This window comes from Chaetura pelagica, unplaced genomic scaffold (genome assembly GCF_000747805.2).
Source record: "Chaetura pelagica isolate M959 unplaced genomic scaffold, ChaPel_1.0 scaffold565, whole genome shotgun sequence".
NCBI classification, from domain to species: domain Eukaryota; kingdom Metazoa; phylum Chordata; class Aves; order Apodiformes; family Apodidae; genus Chaetura; species Chaetura pelagica.
The window spans coordinates 352270-375763 of record NW_009953388.1 but is presented as its reverse complement, the minus strand read 5'-3'; the positions used below and the strand labels follow the sequence as shown (position 1 = coordinate 375763).

Here is a 23494-nt window from a genome sequence, read left to right as displayed (position 1 = left end):
CTGGCTTAAATGTAGTCCAGGTACTTGCATATGTTGGTAAAGGCAGCCCGATCTTACAGGTACGCCGTGTGAAGAGGTCTATTTTGAGATTGTCCCACAAAGTACTGTTAAACTCATTGATAGAAAGCAGTTCCACAATCAAGTACAATCTGATTTGCAGCTTTCTTTTGCAGGAAATATAATTTAGGCAGATTTGCAGTGATTTACCAGTTGCAGAAAAAATTGAGCATGCTAGCCTGAAAGGCAGCAGAAAGCAAAGACAGAGGAATGACTGAATGACAAAGTAGAACAGTAATAAAGGAAAATGAAAACAAAAAAATAAAATGAATACAATTTTATACAAAAAAAAAAAAAGGAATAAAATTTTATGCAAAGCACAGCAGCTCCATAAAGACTTGGAAACAAAATTCTAGCTGTTCCAAAATGCTCTTGATAAAATTTGTACACTGCAATATAGCGACAACTAGAAAACCCTGTGTTTGGCCAAGTCTGTAGAGGTCTAAGGGAGCAAGGAGTGAGGAAAGCACAGTGTCTGACCCCTTTCGTGTAAGGATTTGCAAACAGCCAACACATTTTTAAAATAAAGCAATTGTCTCTCTTCTCATGTGACAACAGCAAACTGCAAAACCCTGTCTCTCTGCTATGTTAAGAGATTGCTGTAACACAAAAGGATTGTAGTTAAAATTCTGTATTCCCTGCTTCTCCAGTATGTTCCCTCTTATGACAGGGAGATGAAGGAAGCATATAGAACAGAAATTTTGAGCTTAACCTCACATTAAAATGTACCTGCAACGTAGTGCCATACAATGAAAACTCCAGCACGTGCAGTTATCAGACAGCAGCTGAGAGAGTCTGTTGTGGCAAAGAGACCTTGATTGCAACCATTCTCAAAATGATGGCACCAGTGCAGCAAGTCTGATCCCTAAGCTGCAGCTTAGCTCACCTGTCTCAACACAAGCACTGATGGCACTCGAGGCCAGGGAATAACAAGGCTCCATCCTGCCTTGCAGCCCTCATCATGTCCCAGCCACCGGGGGGCACTTCAGAGACCCCCATGTGTTTTTCTGAGCCCTGAGCCACAAACTGCTGCAGACTTTGGCAACATGGGCCATTGAAACCTTCAGCCCTTTCCAGGCACAGGAAAGGTCCTTGCATGTTCTACTAACTCTACATAACTTGGTGAGACCTTGGTGGTTCTGCTGGGCTACTTATATGGCACAAGAGCAGCTCAAAACCACCACAGAGCTGGCTGCAGTGAGAGCTACCATCTGTAGACAGATACCCCACGTGCTGACATGTGGTAACCAAGTGGTAACCACCACAGCAACCACTTTCCAAGTAGACCAACACCCAGACTGTGAGGTAAGTGTTTCATAAAGAAAATGGCAGTTTTAGGAGAGAAAGGGAGATGTTTCTCAAAATACACCTCTGGACCATCCTGCTCTGGGGATGGTTTTGCCCTGTCTCTCATCTAGAGGGTACAAGTGGGCTCTGTGGGCAGCACAACTGCTCATTTGTCAGAACTCAGTGCTATGTATCTGCTTTGACCCATCCACCCCAATTCTACATTCTGAAAACCTGCACACAGGGCACTGCTTTGTTTCACAGCTGAAGTGAGGGCAATTACTTTGGATGGAAATGGGGCTCATTGTCTCTCTTGAGTCCCAGGAAGGAAGAGGTCTCACTCCCAGATGTCAAACCTCAGCATTTGTGACAGCTAACACCATGCTGAGCAATACTCCCGTGACTAGTTCTCCACATATCCTGTTACACCAGAGGAAGCCTTAGCTCTTCAAACAGCCAACTGTGGGCATGCATTGGCCAAAGTAGAGATCGAGTGCACACATGAAAAGCAGCAAAGATAAGGCAGCAGCCTAGTGTTGTGTGTAAAAGGTACCAAGCCCAGCCCTGACACACAGAGATTCATTGCCCAAGGAGCAGGTGAGCTCAGACACATGCAGTGACCCCACAGAAAGGAGGAGGACAAACAGAGCAACAGTCTGGCTGCAAGAAGCAAAGTCGTGGCTGCTCCCCTGGAAAAGTCCTGAAGCACAGAGCTGCATTTCACATTATTGTGTGTGACCAGCATCCATCAGCATTTCGATTCAGACCAAACTAAATCTTAATATACACAAGAGTCCCTTCACTGTTCAGTTACATTATTAATGCCAAGCGATTCGTCTTTCACTCAGCTTCGTCAAAGGAAGAAAACAGAGAGCCCAAACTCATGGCTGGAAGAGATGGAAAATAGGTGACCAGATACACATTCCTTCCTCTTTTTTTCCTCCAAAAGAATAACCTTCTTCCCATCTAAGTGAAAACACATCAGGGGACAATGAGACCTTGAACTGTCAAGCACACTGGAACCACAGTTAGACCAACACTCCTACCTTCTTGAGAAAAGGATCTGACTGTAGGGCTGCTCTGACCATCCTTTTCTTTATCAGAAGGAACTTTCTTCAGCACAGGTGGAAGCAGGGCAACTTTTGGGGAACTGGGGCCAGAGGGAGACTCCGGAGCATCCTCTGTGGAGTTCCATGAATAAAAGGGTAAAAAGTTACATTTGCATTGTAGCTCATAAAAACGGTGTTGTTATGGCAGGCCAAACCTCAACACAACACACAAAGAAGAAACAGAATCCAAGTCAGAAAGAGGAGTATCCTGGAATTTACATTATGTCAAGAGGACACATGATGGTCCTCAGTCCAGGTGAAAGAATTTTAATAGCCAAAGCAAAGATCTCTATTTCAGCATTTTTAACATTTACTGCTATTGCAGCACAAATACAAATCTGATAAGACCAGCTGAATTTCCTGCAAGACTTAAGGACGTGTTTTGTGAAGAGCAGCTGAAAATGATTTTGGATGGAACTTTGGAAGTATTGGTCTATTTCAATTATTTTTTTTTGTCCTGAAATGAACTGATTAATTTACATGTCCTGTTTCACAGTTACAAGGCATAAAAGCAAACCACTGAGACAAATTTCATAAACAGACTACAGAACTCTGTACTTCCAGGAATAAACTGCCAGTACCTAACGTGATAGCATCTGCAAAGATTTTCTAAATAGAAAAAAATACTTTGTCTACCAGACTGTGAGGAAATCTGGAACTTAAATTCGAATCCATGGTTTAAACCACCTTGATATCTTGTTTCTCTAACAGTCTGGATATGTTATGTATATCAAATTGACTACCATCTTTACTGGTCTTACAGGGAGACCTTTTCAGTCTTGCACTAAACAGCCTTTGTTTACACAGCAGGGAAGTACAGATACATTACTTAAACTGCTTGTAAGTTTGCTTCCCAAGGAATAAAAAGTGGCATATGCATGCAACAGGGGAACTAGGAAGACAGATTAGTGCTGTTAGAAGGAAAAAGGAACTCAGAGGATCAGCTATATTGCGTATTTGTACAAGTTAATTCAGTTGCACACTGGAAATCAACAGGAATTTATCTCACTGTTGAGAAGTCATGACAAAGGACACAATCTTTTTACTTTCAGCAAAGGAAAGTGATGACCTTCCAAATGCAACTCGGTCTGAGCAGATACACCAATTCTTGGACCTTCTCCATGCCTGTAAGGCCCGTTGCTTTGGGAAGCTTGCTATCAACATATGGATGAGCACAGCACTTGGCAAGCACAGTTACACATTTCTGAACTGAAGCTGTTACGTGTTTTACTGAGGAACCACTTTCAGTCTTAGGTAATTCATGGACATGTGACCTGTGCTCCTTTGCCCTCAGTTTACTTAGAAAAAAATTGCTATTATTAGTTTGGTCAGATTGCTGGAAACAACAGATTATTGCTTGGCTTCTTCATCACATCTCCTGAGTGTGCTTGGCCAGCAGGTTGCTACAAGTACTAGAATAGAAGTTAGACTGTAACAGAGATGGTGTTGTTTTGCTGCCACCCAAGTGGCCCATTATGAGTAAATACTAATTATTCTCTGTGTTAAACCCACAGTACACACTCTCTACAGGAATAAGGAGATGGCAGGAAGCAATAACTCAGGTTTTTCTGACACCTAAGATGTTGAGACTGCCTATTTTACAGATTAATCATCACCAAAAAGGCCATGCTTTTCTATTGTATTCATGTTTATGAGCATCTCACCCAGCACCTCTTGCTTTTATGACCATTTCTAAAATAGCCAATAAAATAAAGCCATCTAAAACCTGAAGGTGATTCTGTACTTGAAAAACATTCCACCCACTGGAGTGCAGAGACTCAGTAATGCTCAGGTACACATCAAGGGCAGGGAAGAGGATATGATAACCCTCTCTCCACTCGTCCTCACCAAAAATGACATATTTCTCAGGTGAAAAGTGAGTATGGGAAAAGCCTACAGGTTTGTGAGCTCTTACAGATGGCTATGCTCACAGTTTTTCAGTCATTAGCAATTAATAAGTTGTATTCGCCATAGCTATTGGGGGAGTCAGTAACTAGCATTTAATTCCCCTCAACTGCAGTGGCTGCACTTTGGGAAGAGGGGGTCGTGACTTTGGCCTCTCAAATAGCAGTCAGATGTATGGGAGATCCAGGGAAATACTGCCCACTATTGGAAACCTTGAGATTAGTATCTGGGCAGAAGGTTAGGACAGAGCAGAAGTTAATAGTCATTCCACTGGCAGTCTTGTAGCACAAGTTACAAGTCTTAAAGCACAGTTACAATTATTTCCAGTCAAGAGCAATAAGGAAAGAAACAAAGGAAAAACGAGGAAAAAGAGAGTAAGAGACCATCTGTGCAAGTTATTAAGAATAACAGGCATTTGCTTGAGGGGCTAAGAGCAGCCTACCAGAAAACCCCAAGGACTTTAATGTTCAGAACCAGGTGTTTAGAGAAAACAGTTATTTTTATTGGTGCTACTACAACAGGGCTTTGATTCTGAAGTAGCTTTCTATGCTCTCCTGTCCATGAAAGCAGGCTAACTCAAAACAGCTCTGCTACTGCTGCCATTGCTTCTCCTCAGGCTCTAGCATTGTAGGTCTTCGATTAAACCAGTTACATGAGTTTCTTTGAATTAGGGCAGAGGAAGGTGGAAAAGAAGGATGCAAGTCAAGACCCAGTGACTGAAGAACCTGCCCCTCTACTTTCTAACTTCTGTTCAGGATGTGGCCATGGATGTCTTCCCCACGGCTCACAGGAACCCCACTCAGCAGTACCCAGCTGGGGACAAGAGATGCTCAGCAGAGCTCCTCACCCGTACGAGAGGCCGAGCGCGGTTTCTGCGGCACCGTCGGTCGTCCCGCCAGGCTGGGCTTGGTTGATTGCAGTGGGGGCTTGGGGCTGGTTGGTGTATTGGAAGAACTTCTTGCCTTTGCACCAGCTTCTGCCTTTGGTTCAGCTTTTGAATTTTTTTCTGAGGATGCTGAGATGGGGTCACCTTTATTTGAGGGAAACCGACTCTCTGGAAGGGTCTGCTGGAGTTTAGGCACTAAAATAAACAGGCATGTCAAATAAAGTCTCCTGTAACACAGAAGGCTCCATGCACAGATATGCTTGTGTGGAAAATACCACCATTAGCTCACACTTCACTGCTACGTTGCAGTGGGAGCATGTAAGACAATCCCTAATATTTCATTCAAAACCACTGCAAGAAAAGCATCTAAACCCACCAACACTTGCATGTGCTAAAACTTCACAACTCAACTGCCCCAGAGGTGGTGGCGTCTCCCCCTTTTTTATCTATTTGGGGTGATGGCTAGCTGGACATTATGCTCCCTTCATATTTCTGGGAGCAGATGGTGCAGCTTACCTGCTGGGAAAGCAGCGATGGATTAGTGGAAAAGGCAGCCTTTGGCTGTTTTGCGCCTCTACAGACAAAAGGCTGGCTGTCCAAGATCAACAGAGAAATCCTGGCCCAGAAAATAAATCCCAAACGTGTGATCAGCAGGCTACATCTTGTTATTTGTTGCTTTTAGCAAGCTCTAGAGGAGATTTTGAAACTTAGCCGAGAACAAAGTACTCTTTATATAATGTTTTGATTTATCCAATAACGTTGTATATGGGTTATGTTCTCCACACATTAGCAAGTTTACTAACATATTACATGTCCCAAACAAAAACCAAGATACATTTGCAGATAAAGTTATGCTGGCTTCCAAGCAATAAATCAATCCCATCTAGTTGTGTAAGTTGGTAGAAAGCCTGCTGGACATGAGGTTGCAAACAAGCAAAATGCCTGCCCTGCTTTCCTTCTTTGCAGCTTTGAGAAGTTTGAAGGCCTTTATGAAACAGATATAATGATAATCTTGGAACCTGCATGCTAGCTTGGGACTTTCAACAACTGTTCCCTCCTTATTTTCAGAAGAGAATTACAGACTCACTGAAATGCAGACTGGCAGTCTTGGTACCTGGCAAAGCCAAGTATGTGCTCACAGATGCTGCCTTGCCCTACCTGCCTGCTATTCCCATTCAGACATCCTACTCATTACTGAAGTGCTGAGCACAGACATTTTAATGGCAGTGGGAGGGAGGCAAGTGTTGATATAATTTGTTGCAAGCCAATCTCAGACACATTTTTCCAGCTTACCTAGCTGTTTTTCAGCCTAGCTGGAGTTACTCTGGCAAATAACAAGAGTTGTGTGGCACATATATATTTGTATGAGTCCGTGACAGGGACAGTTTGTGTTTGCATGCATGAAATAGACCTTCATGCTGCAAGTGAAGCAGCAGGACACCTTCTCTATCTATGCGTGTGTGCATACAAAAAAGCAGGCAATAGCTAGGCACCAAAAAAGGAACTTAAAGAAAGGACTTATTCTACTTCTGCATCAATTTTCCACTAACTCTCTTTCTTCCATTCCTAACCTCAGGCCTGCTAATATTATTAGAACCCAATGAGGTACAATAAATTAACCCAAAACAAAGACAAACTGTAGTTGCAATGGCAAAGAGCAGCCTCAGGGAGCTCTCAAGTATGAGTTGTGAAGAAAGAACAAACAGCTGGAGGCCAGAAGGAAGGGGCAAGCACAGCACAGTGTGGTGGAGGTGAAATGTGTCACATACGGAGACAAGGCCCAGAGAAAAATGGGGGTCAGGCAGCCCAGCTATTCTAACATCCCAAGCAGACTATTCTTGCTCCTCTGGCTTAAGTTTGATGATACACACAGCACACAATGTCCTTCCCAAAAGATAAGCAGGCTTTAAAAGCATTGATTTATAGAGCTTAGCATGCTATGAATATGCTGTCTTTTAAAACTAGCTTTAGAAGGGTATCAAATCTCAAAAATCCATTTCTCAAGTGCTCAATTAAGATGGCCACTTTCGGATTTAGACTTCAGCCTGGTTTTTCAGTCTTCTTGTTGTATGTGGTGGCAACCCTATATGCTGTGATTGCAGGATACCTAACACCACTGTTGAGAAATGAGACCTGAATTTCCTAGTTCAGCTCACTCCTTTGCTCCAGTGAATGCAAGGTGCACAAACCACCAGAGCTGAATCCTTTATGAACACTTCACTGGCCAGTCCCAAAAGTCAGAGACCAGTATTTCATCCTGAACTCAAATAGCTGCATTGTAGTAGGACTACAGCCTGACAAGAGTCCCTTGGCTAGGGCTCAGCAGGACTAGCTGCAGAGTGAATTGGTGCTGTAAGCACTGCAAGGCTGGACTCCACCTCATACATGATGGGGAGTGACTTTGTGCATGCATGCAGTGTCCAGGAGCCTCCACAGCTTTGCAGAGAGCCCTGGCTTCAGCTGTGTCAGCTAAACCCTGAGAGGAACCAGCTCTCAGTGCAGCTACTCAAGCTGGTACCTGCACTGATTGCTATAAACCTTGCAAATTGGTGATGTTTAGGTCATCAGGTGTATTCAGGAGTTTCATTTCATTGTGTGTAGATATTTTTGCTGGCTTCTGGGTTCAGATTCAGCTTCGCTGATCCCATAACAAGTCAGCACCTTTTTGAAGGTGCCCCAGGCTCAGGCACAGAGTACTTTCCCTTTGGTGCAACGTGGAGCACAAGAGTAAAAGCTGAGCCATTAACTGAGCCCTAGAGCTGACTTGGTGAAAAGTGCTGTCAAACACAGTTAAAAAATGAACTTTGTTTCTAATCCTTTCCACTCAGCATAAGCTTGCATTTTGTGTAAGCAACATGGGGACTCAATCTGGAGAGAGAATTGAGATTTTGAAGTTAGGCATTTTGCATTTTCTAGAAAAGGTTTATACTAGGGAAACCAAAATGTACCTGTACCACTTCCATCGAGTCGTTCTGAACTCATTGTTGTGTCCAAGGACTCTCTGGGAGTCGCGTCATTCCCAAGTTTCTGAAAGAAAGAGAAAAGCTCTCATATTAATAATATATCTGTGATCAGTACAACTCCGTGATTCTGCTGGGAAAAAAGTTCTAATTTGGAAGCCATAAGGCAGAGAAAGCAATGACAGTAATAAATGGTAGATTCTCTCCCTGTTTCCCTTTCAGATCTTGGAGATCTATGCAGGAGGAAAATAACAATGATTTGATATTAATATTGTCACACGTTTACCAAAGCAGCTATGACACCTGCCTCCTAAGGGACAGGTCTGCTCATGTACAGGCGTTGAAACTAAAGGTCTTAGTTGGAAACAGTCCCTGCTCCAACGATAGATCTCTACCGAAAAATTCCTTGTTTAGGTTTGGATACAAGACTGCAAAAGAAAAGGTGCAATAATTTCTCTCATGGCAGAGCTCTAGCCTAAGTGAGCTCAAAACCTGCATATTCACCAGGAGAAGTTTAGGGACGTGACTGATGTGCTTGTAAAAGAACCAGTCTTGTTTTACTGTCTTACCTGCTACCAAAGCTTTAAGTAGAGGACTAAACTGGAAGATACAAAAAGCACACAGAAATAAGCCTGGGACATACTATGACAGAAAGGCTTATAAAGATAAAACTAGGCAAAAACCCCCATTTTTTTTAAGTGCAGTGGAGACAGGCTTTTGTAGGCAGCTTCAATCTTGATCTTGATTTGCTATGTCAAGACAATTAAGTGTGGCAAATGACTTAAAGCAAATTAGTTGTGCTGATTGCTTGATTTGGTTATATACCCACACATAAAGTCATGCTGACACGTTCAGGACACTGCTACTACTACTCCAAAACCAACTCTGAATGACTCGTCCTGGGATCTGACTGTCACAGTGTTCAGAAACCTGTACCACATGCCACACAGCCTATGTCAAACATGATCACCACCCTTTGGAGCTTACAACCTAAAAGACTGCTGTGTATGGCATGTATATAAAAACTGGACAACAGGAAATGTAGGAAGGAAGATAAAGGTTACAAATACCAGAAGCACATACTAATTACAGAAAAAAATGACAGATTTAAGAGTGAAAATAGTGTCTTAAACATAAAAATAAAGGAATGATCTCTAAATATCTATGCTGGCTATGAGTCTTTCCTGTGCAGTGGTAATTCAACACAGGCATTTCAAGAGAAGCAGACTTTTGGGGAGCAATGCAGAAAACAGTGGGGTTTGCCTTAGCCTCTCTTTAATACAACAAAGAGAAGGATGGAGATGCTGAGTGCCTGCCATTCCAGTATACAATCTGGCAGGGTAATGCTACCTCCCAACCCCTCCATTAAGCACAGGTGTGCATTTAAAATGGCACACTGCATTGAAGAGGATGCTATTACAATTGCCATTAAACGTCCTGTAAAACCACCCCTATTCGGATCCAATTAGCCACTCTAAGGGATTATATTTCTACAGGCTTAAAGTACAAAATAATCTGTATGTTAGACAGAACGTGTAAGCCAAACAATGAAGTCTTCTGGTCAGAAGAACTCTAGAAATGCAATGACTTGTAAGGCCAGAATGGTAAGCTGTGGGCTCCACGTGGGCAACAAGTCCCCTCTAAAACCAGCAGGAACATTATGGTTTGTACTGCTGGGTGAAAACACAGTTTTAATTCCCATTTCTTGACTGTCATTGATGGTTTGGCTAAATTCTTACCTTTCCATCTCGTAACGCCACATTACTTTCACAAGACTGTCTTGGCTACATATTTTTTAAAGGAATATCACTCTCCACTTACTGGATTTTATTTCCATACCTTGGAAAAAAAACCTTTCAGTACAGAACTTACTGACCATTTCTTCACGGAATGTTAATTCTTACAAACTTTCATTGAAATACTAATTTTCCTGTGTAAATATTTAAGATATATGCATAACACTTAGCTACTGTAAATTACTTTTAAGAGAGCTGTATGACAATATGAAAATTAATTTCACTATAATTCCTTCCTCCCTCCCTAATTATGGCACTACTGGGGAAATACAACCATGTAGTCCTGGCACCTATTAGTGTAGCACTTAAAAATGCAATTAGGATGTCAGCATGTTTAGCTACCTACTGTATACACCTATAAACAGCTTATGGTCCTGAGACAACAGTAAACACTTGCTGCAAAAACTAACTCTGAGAAGCTGTCAATCATGTCAAATAAATGCAGGTGAATTTATTATGCAGATAAATAATGACCACTACTTCTAATAGGAATTCATGCAAGGTTGGGAAATACTGCAAACTTGGTTGCCATCGAGAACAAATAGACAGGTTACAGATGATCTTGGTCTGCTTATAGTTATTGCTGAAAGTATTTAAAAAATCAGTCTGTAAACACTAGATGGAGCTAAAACATCTTTTTAGGTATGTCTAGAGACAATACTAATCAAAATACTCTACCAGAAATACCAATTCACACGTTGTATTCTAAGCAAAAGAAAACAAAAAAGCATTTGCCATCTTTCCATCTACTGTGCACCTGCTCATCACTTGTATCTGTAACAAGGCTGTGGTAGGATATGAATTAAATAGTAAATTCCTTCTGGCTTTGTTTTCATGTAAAATATTTCAGAATATAACCAGCCATCTGCACCTTAAAGGGAAATACAATTTTCTATCATACTGGAATTCTGATAAATGTGAAGATGTTAGAGAAATTGATGTCATACTCATCCTAAACAATGTAACAGCAGTGGGATGCTGTCATCTGTAGCTCAACCATCAGGATATTGTATTATGATTTTCACCTTCATGAATATCATAAATAAAAGTGAAAACATTTTGATCTAGGATGAAGTATGTGAAAAACGCTTTTGAGAAGCAGTTCAGTTTTGTGTGGTCTGGGCAACATGACAAATGGATAACTCAGTGCCCTCCTGTATACAGAGTCCTGTATCAATTCAGTTTTCTTGTAACTCCATAAATACAAAAAACCACATCAAACCAAAGCTAGAAGACCTACTTTTGCATTCCCTTAAATATCAATTTCTAAAAATTCTAACGACAACAACAAAAAGATACACAACACTATTTTCTTGACAATTAAACCTGAAAGAAAAGGGGATCATTAGAAAAGTAAAGGGTGGAAAAAAGGACTGGGAAAAGGCAACAACTTTTCTTTTTGATGCATGAAATTCTAATGTTCAATCAATGCTACAAAAGCTCATCAATTTAAGAGGACTTTTACTCTCTCTACTTAAAAAAAGTTACACATGCCAATATTCTACCTCAGTCACATCATGCAAGATCTGACTAACTCTAGATGACAAGTGTTAAGAACTTCAGGAGTACCAAGCACAAGCAATTTATGGAGTTGTAACAATTTCTGTAATCTAGAGTAGCTTGGTATAAGTCACAGGCAGAGCATAATGCTCTTAAGTAAAATCCTATGGCATTTTACTTGAAAACTTGGGTGTTTTGGAAATCAATGAGACTATTCTTGGGCCCTAACCAGCCCCAATGAGAAAGAGGGGAATTGGTAATTTCTTAAGAAAAAGTGGTTTTATGTTGAAGATCCCTTTAATGAGCCATGGACTACTGAGTTATTTTGAATCTGTTTACTACAGGACTCCAGTATCTGAAATAGTTCAGACATCATGGCAAGCACAATAAGGCTAGGAAGAAACATAAAGTGAAGGTAGAGTGCATTGCTCGGTGACAGGCAAGACAATTCTGCAATGTCAAAGGAAGGCAAATGCAGCAAAGCTGGTCGATGAGCTTTGTCATACGGTAACACCTTCCAAATTACTGAGAATAATGGTGGAGAATGGATAGCACCTGAGTGCCCTGCATGTTGAAGAGGAACAGAGGAGTGAAAAAAGGCTGAACCTTGGTAATTTTAGAATATGTGAAGTGCAGCTGGGAGGAAGCAAGGGATGATAATGGGGTTCAAAGGCCATCAGGAAAAATAAGTTGGCACAAAATGCTTTGGAGAAGTACAAGGATATTCCACTCTGTACTTATGTGAAAAAAGGAAGGGTTCCTGCCCAGCATAAGCACTTCACAGACCTGAAAATTAGAGAGGGTGAAGAGAATCTGGACAGGTAATTTGGAATAGATTTTTTTTTTTTTAAACATATGCTTATTTTCTTTTGAGTTTTACTACTTGGAATACAGAAATGAAAAGCATAAAAATAATTAGGCATAGTAAAAAAGGATATAAACATTTAAAAATGCAATACAAAAGTATAAACTGAATAACTATAAACAGTGTCTGGATGCCAGATTTATTTTTCTGCATGGATTATATCATTTAAAATACAGTACACCTCTCCTCCTTTCTTCATCATGCTTCTATTACTTGTGAACAAAGTACACATCAGGGAGAGTGGAGACATCCAAGCTGTACTTACTAGTCACCTAAACATTACTCTGTAATACATGCAAGCCTTTATATGTCCTCTGCTGTAATTACGATGGGCCAAGACCAAGTGCAAGAGCTGGTATCGCCTCTTCCACAAGAGGAGAGAAAGTGCAGGCTTAAGGGTGCATCTCCTGCTCCACATGTGCAGCTTAGTTCTTGGCCAGGGGATTCATGCTCAACCCCCAAAGCAGAGAGCAGGAACACCATAAGCCCTGCTGGAAAGCAGGACTGAAGCGTCAAGCTCCAGCCACCAGCTCCTGTACACCTAACCCACCTTCCCCCTTGAAGACACTTCAGTCTTGCTGATTTTTTCAACGACTCAAGAGAAATCAAATTGCCTTCACCTTCTGAGCAGAGGCTGCTCTCTTCTCCTGCTTGGCTTTCATCTCTGCGAGCAGTCCACTGCCCATCACCTGCACGCCGTACCTCCGTCCTCCTTGTGGGCTCCCTTTGCTGTCACCCCTCTCAGCTTTTGCAGCTGCATCATCTGGCTGCACCTCCTCCTGCAAGTCGGGTGTCTTTAGTTCCTCGGATCTCTCTGTACCACCATTCTGCTCTGCAGGCTTTACCTCCTTCTTGCTGGTGTCCACAGCTGGACTTTTTCCAGCAACCTTGGGCGAGGAGGGCTCCTCTGCCACCAACACAGTCTGGGGACGTTCAGATTTGGAGCCTCTTGATTTGATTAAGTTAAGGAAACCACTCTTCCTTGAGTCTCTTTTCTTCTTCTCATCACCTCCTTCACTGGGTTCACTGCTGTCTGAACTTTTAGCTGATGGCCTCCTAAGAAAAGACACAGACATTTTAAACTCTTCTCCACTCCTCTTCTCCCTCCCTATTAAACTAATTACTTCTGGTGGGCAAAGCCAATCTTTCGAATGATCCGTATGTTGCCCGAGGCTCAGTCATTAGCAAGTTTTTCTGAACAAAAAAACTGGACAATTAACATCAATCACACTGTTTTGAGTCTCCTGTGCTGGCCTTGTGCATGGCACAATGAAGAAAGGCACCCGTTTTATCCACACTGGGAAACCAGATGTTTCCAACACCAGTGAAGTGTGGCTTCAGTGGACCCCAAGCTGTCTATGCACAGGCAATTGCACTCTGCTCTGTGTCTGAGTACATGTCCCTTAAGGGTCTTGCTTGAAATAGGAACTAGTTGGCACAGCCACTTTCTCTCAGTAAGACACACGGAGAGATCACTTCATACTGCAGATACTCATCCTCAAAGAAAACAAAACAAACAACCAGCCCCAAAACAACCCACATGCCAGTAAGATTTTCTACAGGCATCTTATAAGCAGAGCATTCACACTCGAGGGGAAAGGTGGGAGCATAGTATGTCTGCATACAAGCACCTCAACTGGAGAAAGAGCCACCAGTGCAGCAAATGGAGCAAAGATCCTTAGCTGTGGGCATGGGGAGGGACAAGCACACTGGGATATTGCAATTTGACTTGGACATCTGAAATGAGTGGGTGGCAGGCACCCAAGGGAAGCACAGGAGGACGGAGTAGCCCATGAGGCATCCTGAATTTAAGCTGGCTAATCCATTTTTCAAAGCTACCATAAATTTTGCCACTACACATAGTATATTATACATAGCTTCACATGTCACTATAGATATTTATAACTCACAGTGACTTTAAAACATTGGCTTTCCCTGCCACAACTATTGACCAGTTAACACCATTTTGCTTAATGGATGCCACATACAGCACAGAAGGGATCATTCCAAGCTGTCCAGATATTGCCATAGCTTACTTATTTATGCAAGGATTTGTGCACATGTATGTCTCTGTGTGTGTATATCCACAAACATGCATGAATGCAAGAACATCTAGGTGCACAGTTCTGTAAATATACAAGTTACAAGGCAACTCTATGAGCTGTATAACCCTAAAACAAGGCTGAAGGAGACCTATCCTTCAGATGAATGTACTGCCTGAATCCAGAATACTACAAACTGCTCTAACAGGTCTTCATCACATTTCTAAAATCTACTGTCATCTATCAAAACACTGTGCCCAACAGCACAGTAGGCAGAGATACCCATGTTTACTACTAGCAGTGGAGATGAGAGCCTCAACCAATAGTTAGCTCTGCTTCAGCTCTAATGGGCTCCACTGAAGGCTAATATGAAGTCAACTGAATTACAAAAAACCCACACAAGTCAATAATCCCCTCCACATGGTATATTGAAGTAATTTATTTCAAAGTAGTCATTTTAAAGGGAGAGTAAGTGAATTTGACAACAGCAACCCTGGATGTTGAGAACAGAAGTCAAATACAACTTAGAAGTGCTACTTGCCCAGCTGTCAGGATGCTTTTATTATTTATTTATTTTTAAATATAATTAAAAAAAAAAAAAAAGAACTTACTTTGAATCCATTTTTGTCACTTTCTTTGTGAAAAATTCATCCACGCCTTCATCCACTCTCCCCATGAGGCCATTCTGATCCCCTTCTGGATGCACTCCAGCAGACACCTGACAGAAGAAAAAACTCTCTGGTATACAATAATCTAAGCATATTTATTTAAATTATAACAAGAGTTAAGACATCATTACAATTGTTTGTGCCAACCAAACCTCAGCGCAGAGAGTGGAATCACCACTGGAATTCCCCCTTTAGTCAGGCAAGTAGACACATGATTTTAAAAACAAAGTAACCCAAAATACAAGTGACAAACTGGATACTGCAATGCATGAGGCCAGGAATAAATGCCTTAAGCTTGTGAGAACAGAGCACTAGTTTAGTCAGAAAAGAAAAAAAAAACAAAAACAACAGTTAAGGAAAAATTAAATCCTGATCAGGTGGTGATCTGAAAAGAAAGTATTTTCACCAGCTAGTTGTTTGCCCGTTCAGAAAAAAACATGTGGTTTAGATTTTGGATTTAGAGATTTAGAAACAGAGCTCTAGCAAACTAACAGAGCCTTTTATAGTTAATTCAATCCAGTGCTTCCAAAAGCAGAGACTCTAAATCCAGAACCAGGTGTTTCACTTCAGGAATTCAACACAGATTTTTGATGAGTGTCTGTAAATGGAAAGCCTGCTTCCTTCCTTTGGTTTCAATGTCCACGTGTAAATGTGGGTGATTGGAGGCATCTGAACCAGGCTGACATAATAATACCTGGCAACCACAAAGGCCCTGTGAAGATTGGCTGGGGATTTTGCAGACTCCTGAGGATTTCTCATGTGGTCTAGCTACCATATGTGCTTTGATGTGGAAAAGCTCTACTACCAGTACAGAGACTTCTTTCAATTTAAATGCTGTATGAAAACCTTCAAGGTGACTACAGAGGACTCCTTAAGACCCAACCCAGTTGTGTCCTTGGTAGAACTAATCGACAGGAATTGGTCTGCTTCAAAAAAGCAGGGTGTGTAAAATTTGAAGCAATTTAGATTAAGGAACCTTCTAGTTGCCACAATAATTCAGAGCAACTGGGCAACCTGTTCCCATATCAACCAAAAGCAGCTGCCACATTTCAACAGAAATGAGAAACCATTTAATATTGAAACCAGAGCCCTCCAGACTGTAGGAATAAATATGTAAGTATCAAGGCATCTCCTGAAGGGAAAATAATGCAACGATCCCATAATCTACAGCAAATGGGAAGATCTACCTCACAAAACAAATAACTCTGCATCTGAAAAAGCAGCAAGCTCCTAAAAATGACAGGCTGAGAGAGCTGGGGCTGTTCAGCCTGGAGAAGGGAAGGCTTCGAGCATAGGGGCCTTCCAGCCTCTGAAGGGGCTACAGGAAAGCTGTGGAGGGACTTTTTACAAGGGCTTGTAGTGAAAGGACAAAGGGTAATGGATCAAAACTGGAACAGGAGAGATTTAAGTTAAACATCACAAGGAAATTCTTTAGTGTGAGGGTGGTGAGACACTGGCACAGGTTGCCCAGGGAGGCTGTGGATGCCTCATCCCTGGCAGTGTTCAAGGGCAGGTTGGTTGTTGCTTTGAGCAACCTGGTCTACTGGGAGGTGTCCCTGCCCATGGCAGGGGGGTTGGAACCAGATGATCTTTAAGGTCCTTTCCAACTCAAGCATCTGTGACTCTATGATGAAGACGTAAACAAATGTTGAGGGCTCAATAAGGTCCTCAAGGCCCAGGATGCTCTTATGCATGCATATGGTAATGTCTTCTGGTGTTTAACATTAATGTAAAAGACTGAAGTCTGGTTTATTTAATTTTTGAAGCACCTAATGCTAAAAAAGTAGTCATTAGTTTTAATTTGTCCTTTTTTTTTTTTAACACTCATTTTCAAGGTGAGACTTCTGTTTGTTTTTTAATGAAAAAAACAAGCCTGACTTGGAAGCACAATTAATTAAGATGAATCACAATCTCTTTCATACATTAGGGAGTCACCTCTTCTTTGTACTAAATCTTCACACATAATGGAAGAACTCCTGAGGTTGAGATCTCACAAATTCTAAATGATAAACAACTGTTTCTTCATATTGATTAAAGCTACGTGGGGGTGTGTGGTACTGAGGTCTTCCTTTTATTCCTCCCTTTTTTTTTTCCTCCCCCCCCAGATACTCATTTCAGTAAAAGCCCTAACAGACCTAGAAATCTTTCTTCTGCCTGCCCACTTACCTCAGGTTAGAAGTTAATATTACCCTTTTTTTTTTCCCTCTCTGTTTCTACCCTCCCCCCTGCTTTTTTTTTTTTTTTTGTTCTTATATTTTTCAGCTTACAAGGAACTAATCTATTTGCCAGCAAAACCAGACAACTACAGATTATCTGAGAGCCCTTACATTACTAAATGGAAATAAAGGGAACAGCAAACAACCCAACAGACCTGCTTTAAGTGCTAGAAAAGGTCAAGATTTTGCCTCTCACATTTCAAGTGCTTTTCCTAACCACTGCTTTCTGTATTCTTAAAATGGCAAAACCAGCAGCAAGCCAGTTCTGCAAACAATGCCATAGGCCACTCATGACTCTGGCCTTCAAAATTTGGCTGTTTAGTTTTCAGAAGAATCAAAGCAAACATCTTAAGTCCTTCAAAAAGTTGTTTAGACTTGTTATGAGGTCAGAACTAATAAGCAATTAAATGGTCCACAAAAACACAATACAGGCACAAATGAGTTTTTAAAAGTTCCTCTCAATTTCTGAAACTAAATAAACTTTTAATTTCTTAATTAATTCAATATGGATGATCTTTCGTACAACACTGCACTATCACAGGAAGTAACACTTCTCTTCTGCAAGAAGTAAGCTTTTTGTTTCTGTTGAGCAAGACATTATATGTCCTAGTCCCATGCCCTAGAAGCAGAGCACTTGCCTTTCCAAGCCCCCATTACTTCCCCACACCTAAGCTTGGAAGAGAGGCAAGTTTACCAACTGGGAAAACATGTGTGTTCTGAAGAGCTGGAAGAAGTAAACACAGATGTGTTTTCTCTGCAACACAGAGATCAGTGCATCCTTCTGCTACCTCTATCCTACCCTGTGAAATGCAAGGGAACAGAAAGTTGGCTTGAATATCCCCTATACTTGAAGGTTTCTCCATTTCTAAGTGGTGCAAAAAGCACTCTACTGCCTGGCATGATCCCTCCTAGCATCAGGGAAATTTTCAAGGGTCCCCTCCACCAACAATCATCAGGGAGCAGAAAAGGCCAGTGACATTCATTACTAGACAGCATAACTCAGAGACGCAATGGCTGTCCCTTGATAAGGGTTGCTTATCATATCAGCTGTGCTCTGCTGCTGTGAGATAATTCTGTTAACTCCTCCAGCTACATCCTTACATACCCCAAGGACATACCATCACAGAAATAAATCCTTTTTGGTATGGTATGCCACAGAAATGGAACTGTGGGGACCCCACACACAGATACTTGGGTTCACACTAATGCCTTTCGTAGACAGACAGTGCTCTTCTGTTCTGCTTTTCTACAGCAGGCTCCAGCATGAAAGAAAAGCAGATCTGTGACTATGCACATTTGCTGGCCAAAACATCATCTTTAGTTAAGGAGCTGTGGGAAGCTGAGTGTCAGAGAGTATCTCCTCTGAGAGCTGACAGAAATAAGAATTTGTGCCAAGTTACTATGTCTTGATGCAGGCAGAAAAAAAAAAAAAAGGATTAAGACTTAACAAACTCTTGCAATATAATTGAAAAGTCTCATGATACTTTGTGTGTTTCCTGTGAAAGCTGCAAGTACTTCCAGAAACTGCTTCTATGAAAACACACAAGCAAATTTAAAAAGGATAAAACGTATCTTGGTTTTAGGCTGTGTCAAATGTGACAAACAGCTTGTAATAGGGTTGCACACTGGAAGACATGACTAACAGAAGAAAAACTAAAAGCCGTAAGTAACTATTTAAAACATTAACAGTTGTCCTCATTACATTGCAAGACCTGACTCATGGCAGAAAGCGATCAACAGACGACATCACCAGCAATATTTTAACGTAGACTCACTGCTGCTTGGCTGGGCTGCTGCTTTTTATTCCTTTTGGGCCTTAATTTTGTAAAGTGTTCCAGTTTTCTTCCTTCTTCTGATGGCAGCTCTGAAATGAATCCAGAAGTTCGTTTGTCTGGCCTGCTGGAAGGAAATGGTGGGTCTTCTATATGGATAGGTACTTCTTCCAGTGCTTTATCTAGATCAAATTCCATCTCTAAGAGAAATCAAAACTTTCTAATTAGACTTAAAATGCTATGTAAAACAAATGAAAATGCCATTCCTCCCTTCTGTGGTAGACAATTATAAACACATTTAGAGAACTCAGCCAGAACTGTGAGCAGATAGCACTCTCAGAAAATAGGTGCTACCAAGCATACTACAAGAGTCACAAAACAAAGCAGCTATTGTGGGCCCCAAATGCCATCCAGATGGAGGAAGAGTCACCCGTGCTTTTCAATAAAGAATTACCTAGAAGAAATTCTGGTAAGAAAAGAAGCAAAAAGGTTTTAAGAAATCGTCACTTACCAAAAGCTCTGGACACTGGTCGGAGCATTCTACTGTGGATGCTTTTCCTTTTTGACTTAGGAGTCATCTATCAACATAAAATAAAACAAAAATTACTTTAGTGGACTAAAGAAATGAGGAAGAGCACCTTTTCCTTTTTATCCAACAAATCAGTTCTTCAAGCCTATGTATCATTTCAAGATCTGCTTTGGTTTAACACTTGGAGGGAATGGGGTTTTTCTCCCTTTCTCAAACATACAGAACTTCTTCTGAATTGACACTTAGATCGATTGACTTTGAATGGGACTAGGAAGGTATTTTATTCTTCTTATTAAAACTGAAGGCTGTCCATAGGATGATTATTTGAATTGTCCAAGCATTAACTCGTTGATCCCCAACTGTAAACAAGGGAACTACTAAAAACCTCATGTCTGCATTTGAGATCATGAGGTACAGAAAACTTATTTACTGCACAGTTAATGACAACACCAGGGATAGCCTCCCCTTTGTTCTAATTTTTACTTTTTATAGGAAATACACTTCCTCAGTTTATTTGTTAGTGACATGCTAGTGGGAATGATCAAAACTCAGATTTCTATGCCCCTGGACACCACCAGACAGCAAACCCAACTTCCCTAGGAAATGCAGTTTTGGAGCACTTCTTTTCTTCGAAAATCATAAATACCATGTCAGCGTTTGCAGTATCTCCAGCAAACACATGACTTCCCTGGATTTCAGATATGCTGAGAGTAGGTGGAAAGTTACCTTGGCACACATTCAACATAGTTACTGAAAGTTACGCGCTATTATTCTTCGCATCTTCTCATTCCCAGAAAAAAAAAGGAGTATGTTGCCTTAAGAGCACAAATACCCAGACTTAAGACCCAAGTTTGTTATTTTTGGAAGAAAGTTGCCCTTATTTTCTTGCCTGACCTCTTCTGAAAGCTTGCATGGCAGGAAACGCATGCGCCATCAATTCCAGAACTCTTAATGTAGCTCAGCACTCTGAGACTTTTAAATAAAAAGTTGACCTGAAGGTTTCTAAAGAGTTAATTTTAAATGACTCAATAATTGACTCTGCAATAATGGGTTCATTTTGTGGCAGTGTGTACCTGCTGGATTTAGTGACATCCCTAGCCTTCCATTTACTTGCTACCCTTGAAGCTCAGTGGCTTCAAAACTGGAATGTCAGTCAGGAAGCTGTTATGGCTCACAACTCCTTAACAGAATTGTTAATCAAATGTAGTAGTATCAATTTTACATGAGCCAGAAAAGATATAGTTGGTATTGACATTTCAGACAAATCATTATTTGTTTCAGGTAAACATTTCCTAGTTCTTACTTATGGAAATTTCAGTGCACAGACATATATGTACTGAATTCATATTCCCATCCAGAGTAAGTCAGGAGGATTATTATGCCAGTCTTCATGTGCTCAGGTTTCTGACAAGAGTTTTGTAACAGCAAAGTTACTACCATCTTCTCAAGATCAGAAAAGGACTTGCAGACTATAGAGCGGGCAGTGAAAGCACTGTCTGGGCAACAGAGCTCTGTTTTTATTGCCATGCACATTGCTGGGAAAAAAAGGTACCTTCAGATTTTGCATGTTTCCACTTCCACATTTGAAGAGTGTCAGTAAATCATACAATAGTTTTAAGACCAGCCAGGAAATAGCTTGCCACCAGAGCAGACTTACCCTGAAACTAATGAGCAGGCAAAGTGTTACTGCATCAAAAGGTCAGTTACCAATAAATTAAAAGCGATGGATTTGATGGCAAGTGGCTGGAAAGGTGCTGAACATTTTCAGCCAAAACTGCAGCGGACTGTGCAACAGGTAGGCAGATGGGCAGCCTGTGAACTGCACATCTGGACAGTTGTCTATCCATCAACCACACCTGAAACAACCAAAGGCACCCGCACCTCATGTAAAGGAAGAGTTGAAGTAGCTCAGCATTTGGGAGACAGCAATGAGGAGTCACTGTCAGTAGTCCCCTGGTTTTATTTCTAGCCATAGCTCATTTCTTGTTAGTGTATATTTGCAGCCTTTTCATCTGCTTGCCATGTTTCTGGTGATGCAATGGGAAATTACTTCTCGTAGGATAACGCAGCAACTCATTCACTTCTTCTTCACTGAAGAAGATGAAAGAGGAGGACAGAAAACAAGGCTGATGGGAGACCTTGAATTGCTCAATAACTTCACAGCCATGGCCAGTGTTTAGAGCGGTCCTGGATGAACACAGAAAAACTGTGCCCAGGGTATCAATGCAAAACAGCACGGGGCAAATTTTGAGGTTCCTGTGCAGGGGCCAAAATGCTCCAAGGCATCGCTGCCAGCCAGGTACCTAATGATTTTATCTTCCTTCCCAGACCATAAAATGTCCCCAGATAACCCTGAAGAGCTTGTGCTGATGATCATAAGCCAGTCTCTGGATCACTGCTGTAACTTACTGTCAGCTTGGCATGATCCATCAGTAGCTTGGTTGCTGGGGATAAACGCACAGGGGTAGAGATGTCTCGCATTTGCTTTGACAGCATGAGTAACAGCTATACATACACTTTTATTTGAAAACCTTCTGTTTTCTAGCCTGTTTAGGAAGTGCACAGATGAAAGGCTTCTTGCCAAGTGAACTTTCTAGATCACACGCAGAGCAAAATGGGTCAAAGCATTAATTTAAATAGGCCAGTGTGCTCTTTATACAAAATATTAGACTTAATCTCAGCTTAACATCTCCGCCAGTGTGTAGTATGCTCCAGCAGCAGAGAGCACAGCAACTCCATGTCTCCCCAGCCTGAGCCCCATTTCCCATTTTTCATGGAAGGAGTTCAGGTTTGGTAGATGTGCTGCAACTTCTGTCTTCTCACCCCTGATGGCCACACAGGCACAACACAGCTCTCCTGCCTTACATTTTACTTGGGAATAGCTCTTAGTATCAACCATCCCTCCTTCACTTCTTTCACATCTTTCAGGGACTTTCCATCACCTCCTCAACTTCTTCCTTGTTTCACCTACTTTTCCGTGAGCACACTGCAGGCTGCCTAACAGAACTGGTAAAAATATTAACTGAATCTCTGGGTCTTGGGAGGCCCTCTTGGAAGTCTGCATGCAGCTGAGCTTTCTGGAGATGGCTCCACAAAGACACCCCTCTGCAGTAGATGGGAGCCACCATGCTCCCCAATAAAGGCCTATTTAGACACACTTGTATGTCCAAACCAACTTTAAACTCCATTATCACTTTCCCAGATTCCTCCCTTCTGACTCCCTTCCTCATAAAACTATCTGAGCTCTCTTGAGTTTTATTAAATAATATTACCAGTTGTGGAAGAACACTAGTATTTTGGGAATTAAAAACAACAACTAAAATAACTTTGTGTTGAGTGCTAGAAAACAATATGCCTTTAGCAACAGGGTCTCAGATACTCCACATGCCTTGATTGTACAGATACTTGCAATCACTCTCAGTGCTGAGGAATATGCTCATTTCCATGTTCTTCTCCTCCTTCAAAGTAATTTATATTCAATCCTATTAGATACAGGGATGCTCTGTGACCCTTCTGTCACTTGCCTTTCAAAAGATTTGAAACAAACTAATGAACAACTTTCCCCTCCCTCTTGCAATTCAGCTTCCCAATCAGTCTCACTTCAACTCTCCTTCCGGCAAAACAATGGATGGGTTTTCAGCTTTGAGAACAGCACTAAAAGGTGATAACAGCAGTCAAAAGCTCAAGGTAATTCTCTTCCACCCTAGTGGCTAGAAAGCCCTAGTTTATGCCCATTTTTAAGCCATTCTTTCATTAAGATGGATGATGCTTGAATGTAAAACCAAATCAATAGGTTTTCTTTCTGAGCAGGAACATTTGTGCTTACACCTCTGACATCAGCACTGCGCTTTGGTCTTTGGTCTCTAAAGCCAAGGGATGCTTTAAATTCAGATGATACCTTA

The 23494-nt window shown here is 41.4% G+C and overlaps 1 protein-coding gene across 1 annotated transcript in view; it reads right to left on the bottom strand.

The window, feature by feature from the left end:
- LRRC16A (leucine rich repeat containing 16A) overlaps positions 1-23494 on the bottom strand; it is a 116703-nt gene that overhangs the window by 4510 nt on the left and 88699 nt on the right. The window contains exons 31-37 of the mRNA XM_009998292.1: positions 19575-19641; positions 19067-19263; positions 15019-15125; positions 12986-13421; positions 8193-8271; positions 5206-5439; positions 2391-2525 (exon numbers count right to left, since the gene is read on the bottom strand). Coding sequence (XP_009996594.1) covers positions 2391-2525; positions 5206-5439; positions 8193-8271; positions 12986-13421; positions 15019-15125; positions 19067-19263; positions 19575-19641 — 1255 coding nt within the window. The remainder of the gene's footprint in view (positions 1-2390; positions 2526-5205; positions 5440-8192; positions 8272-12985; positions 13422-15018; positions 15126-19066; positions 19264-19574; positions 19642-23494) is intronic.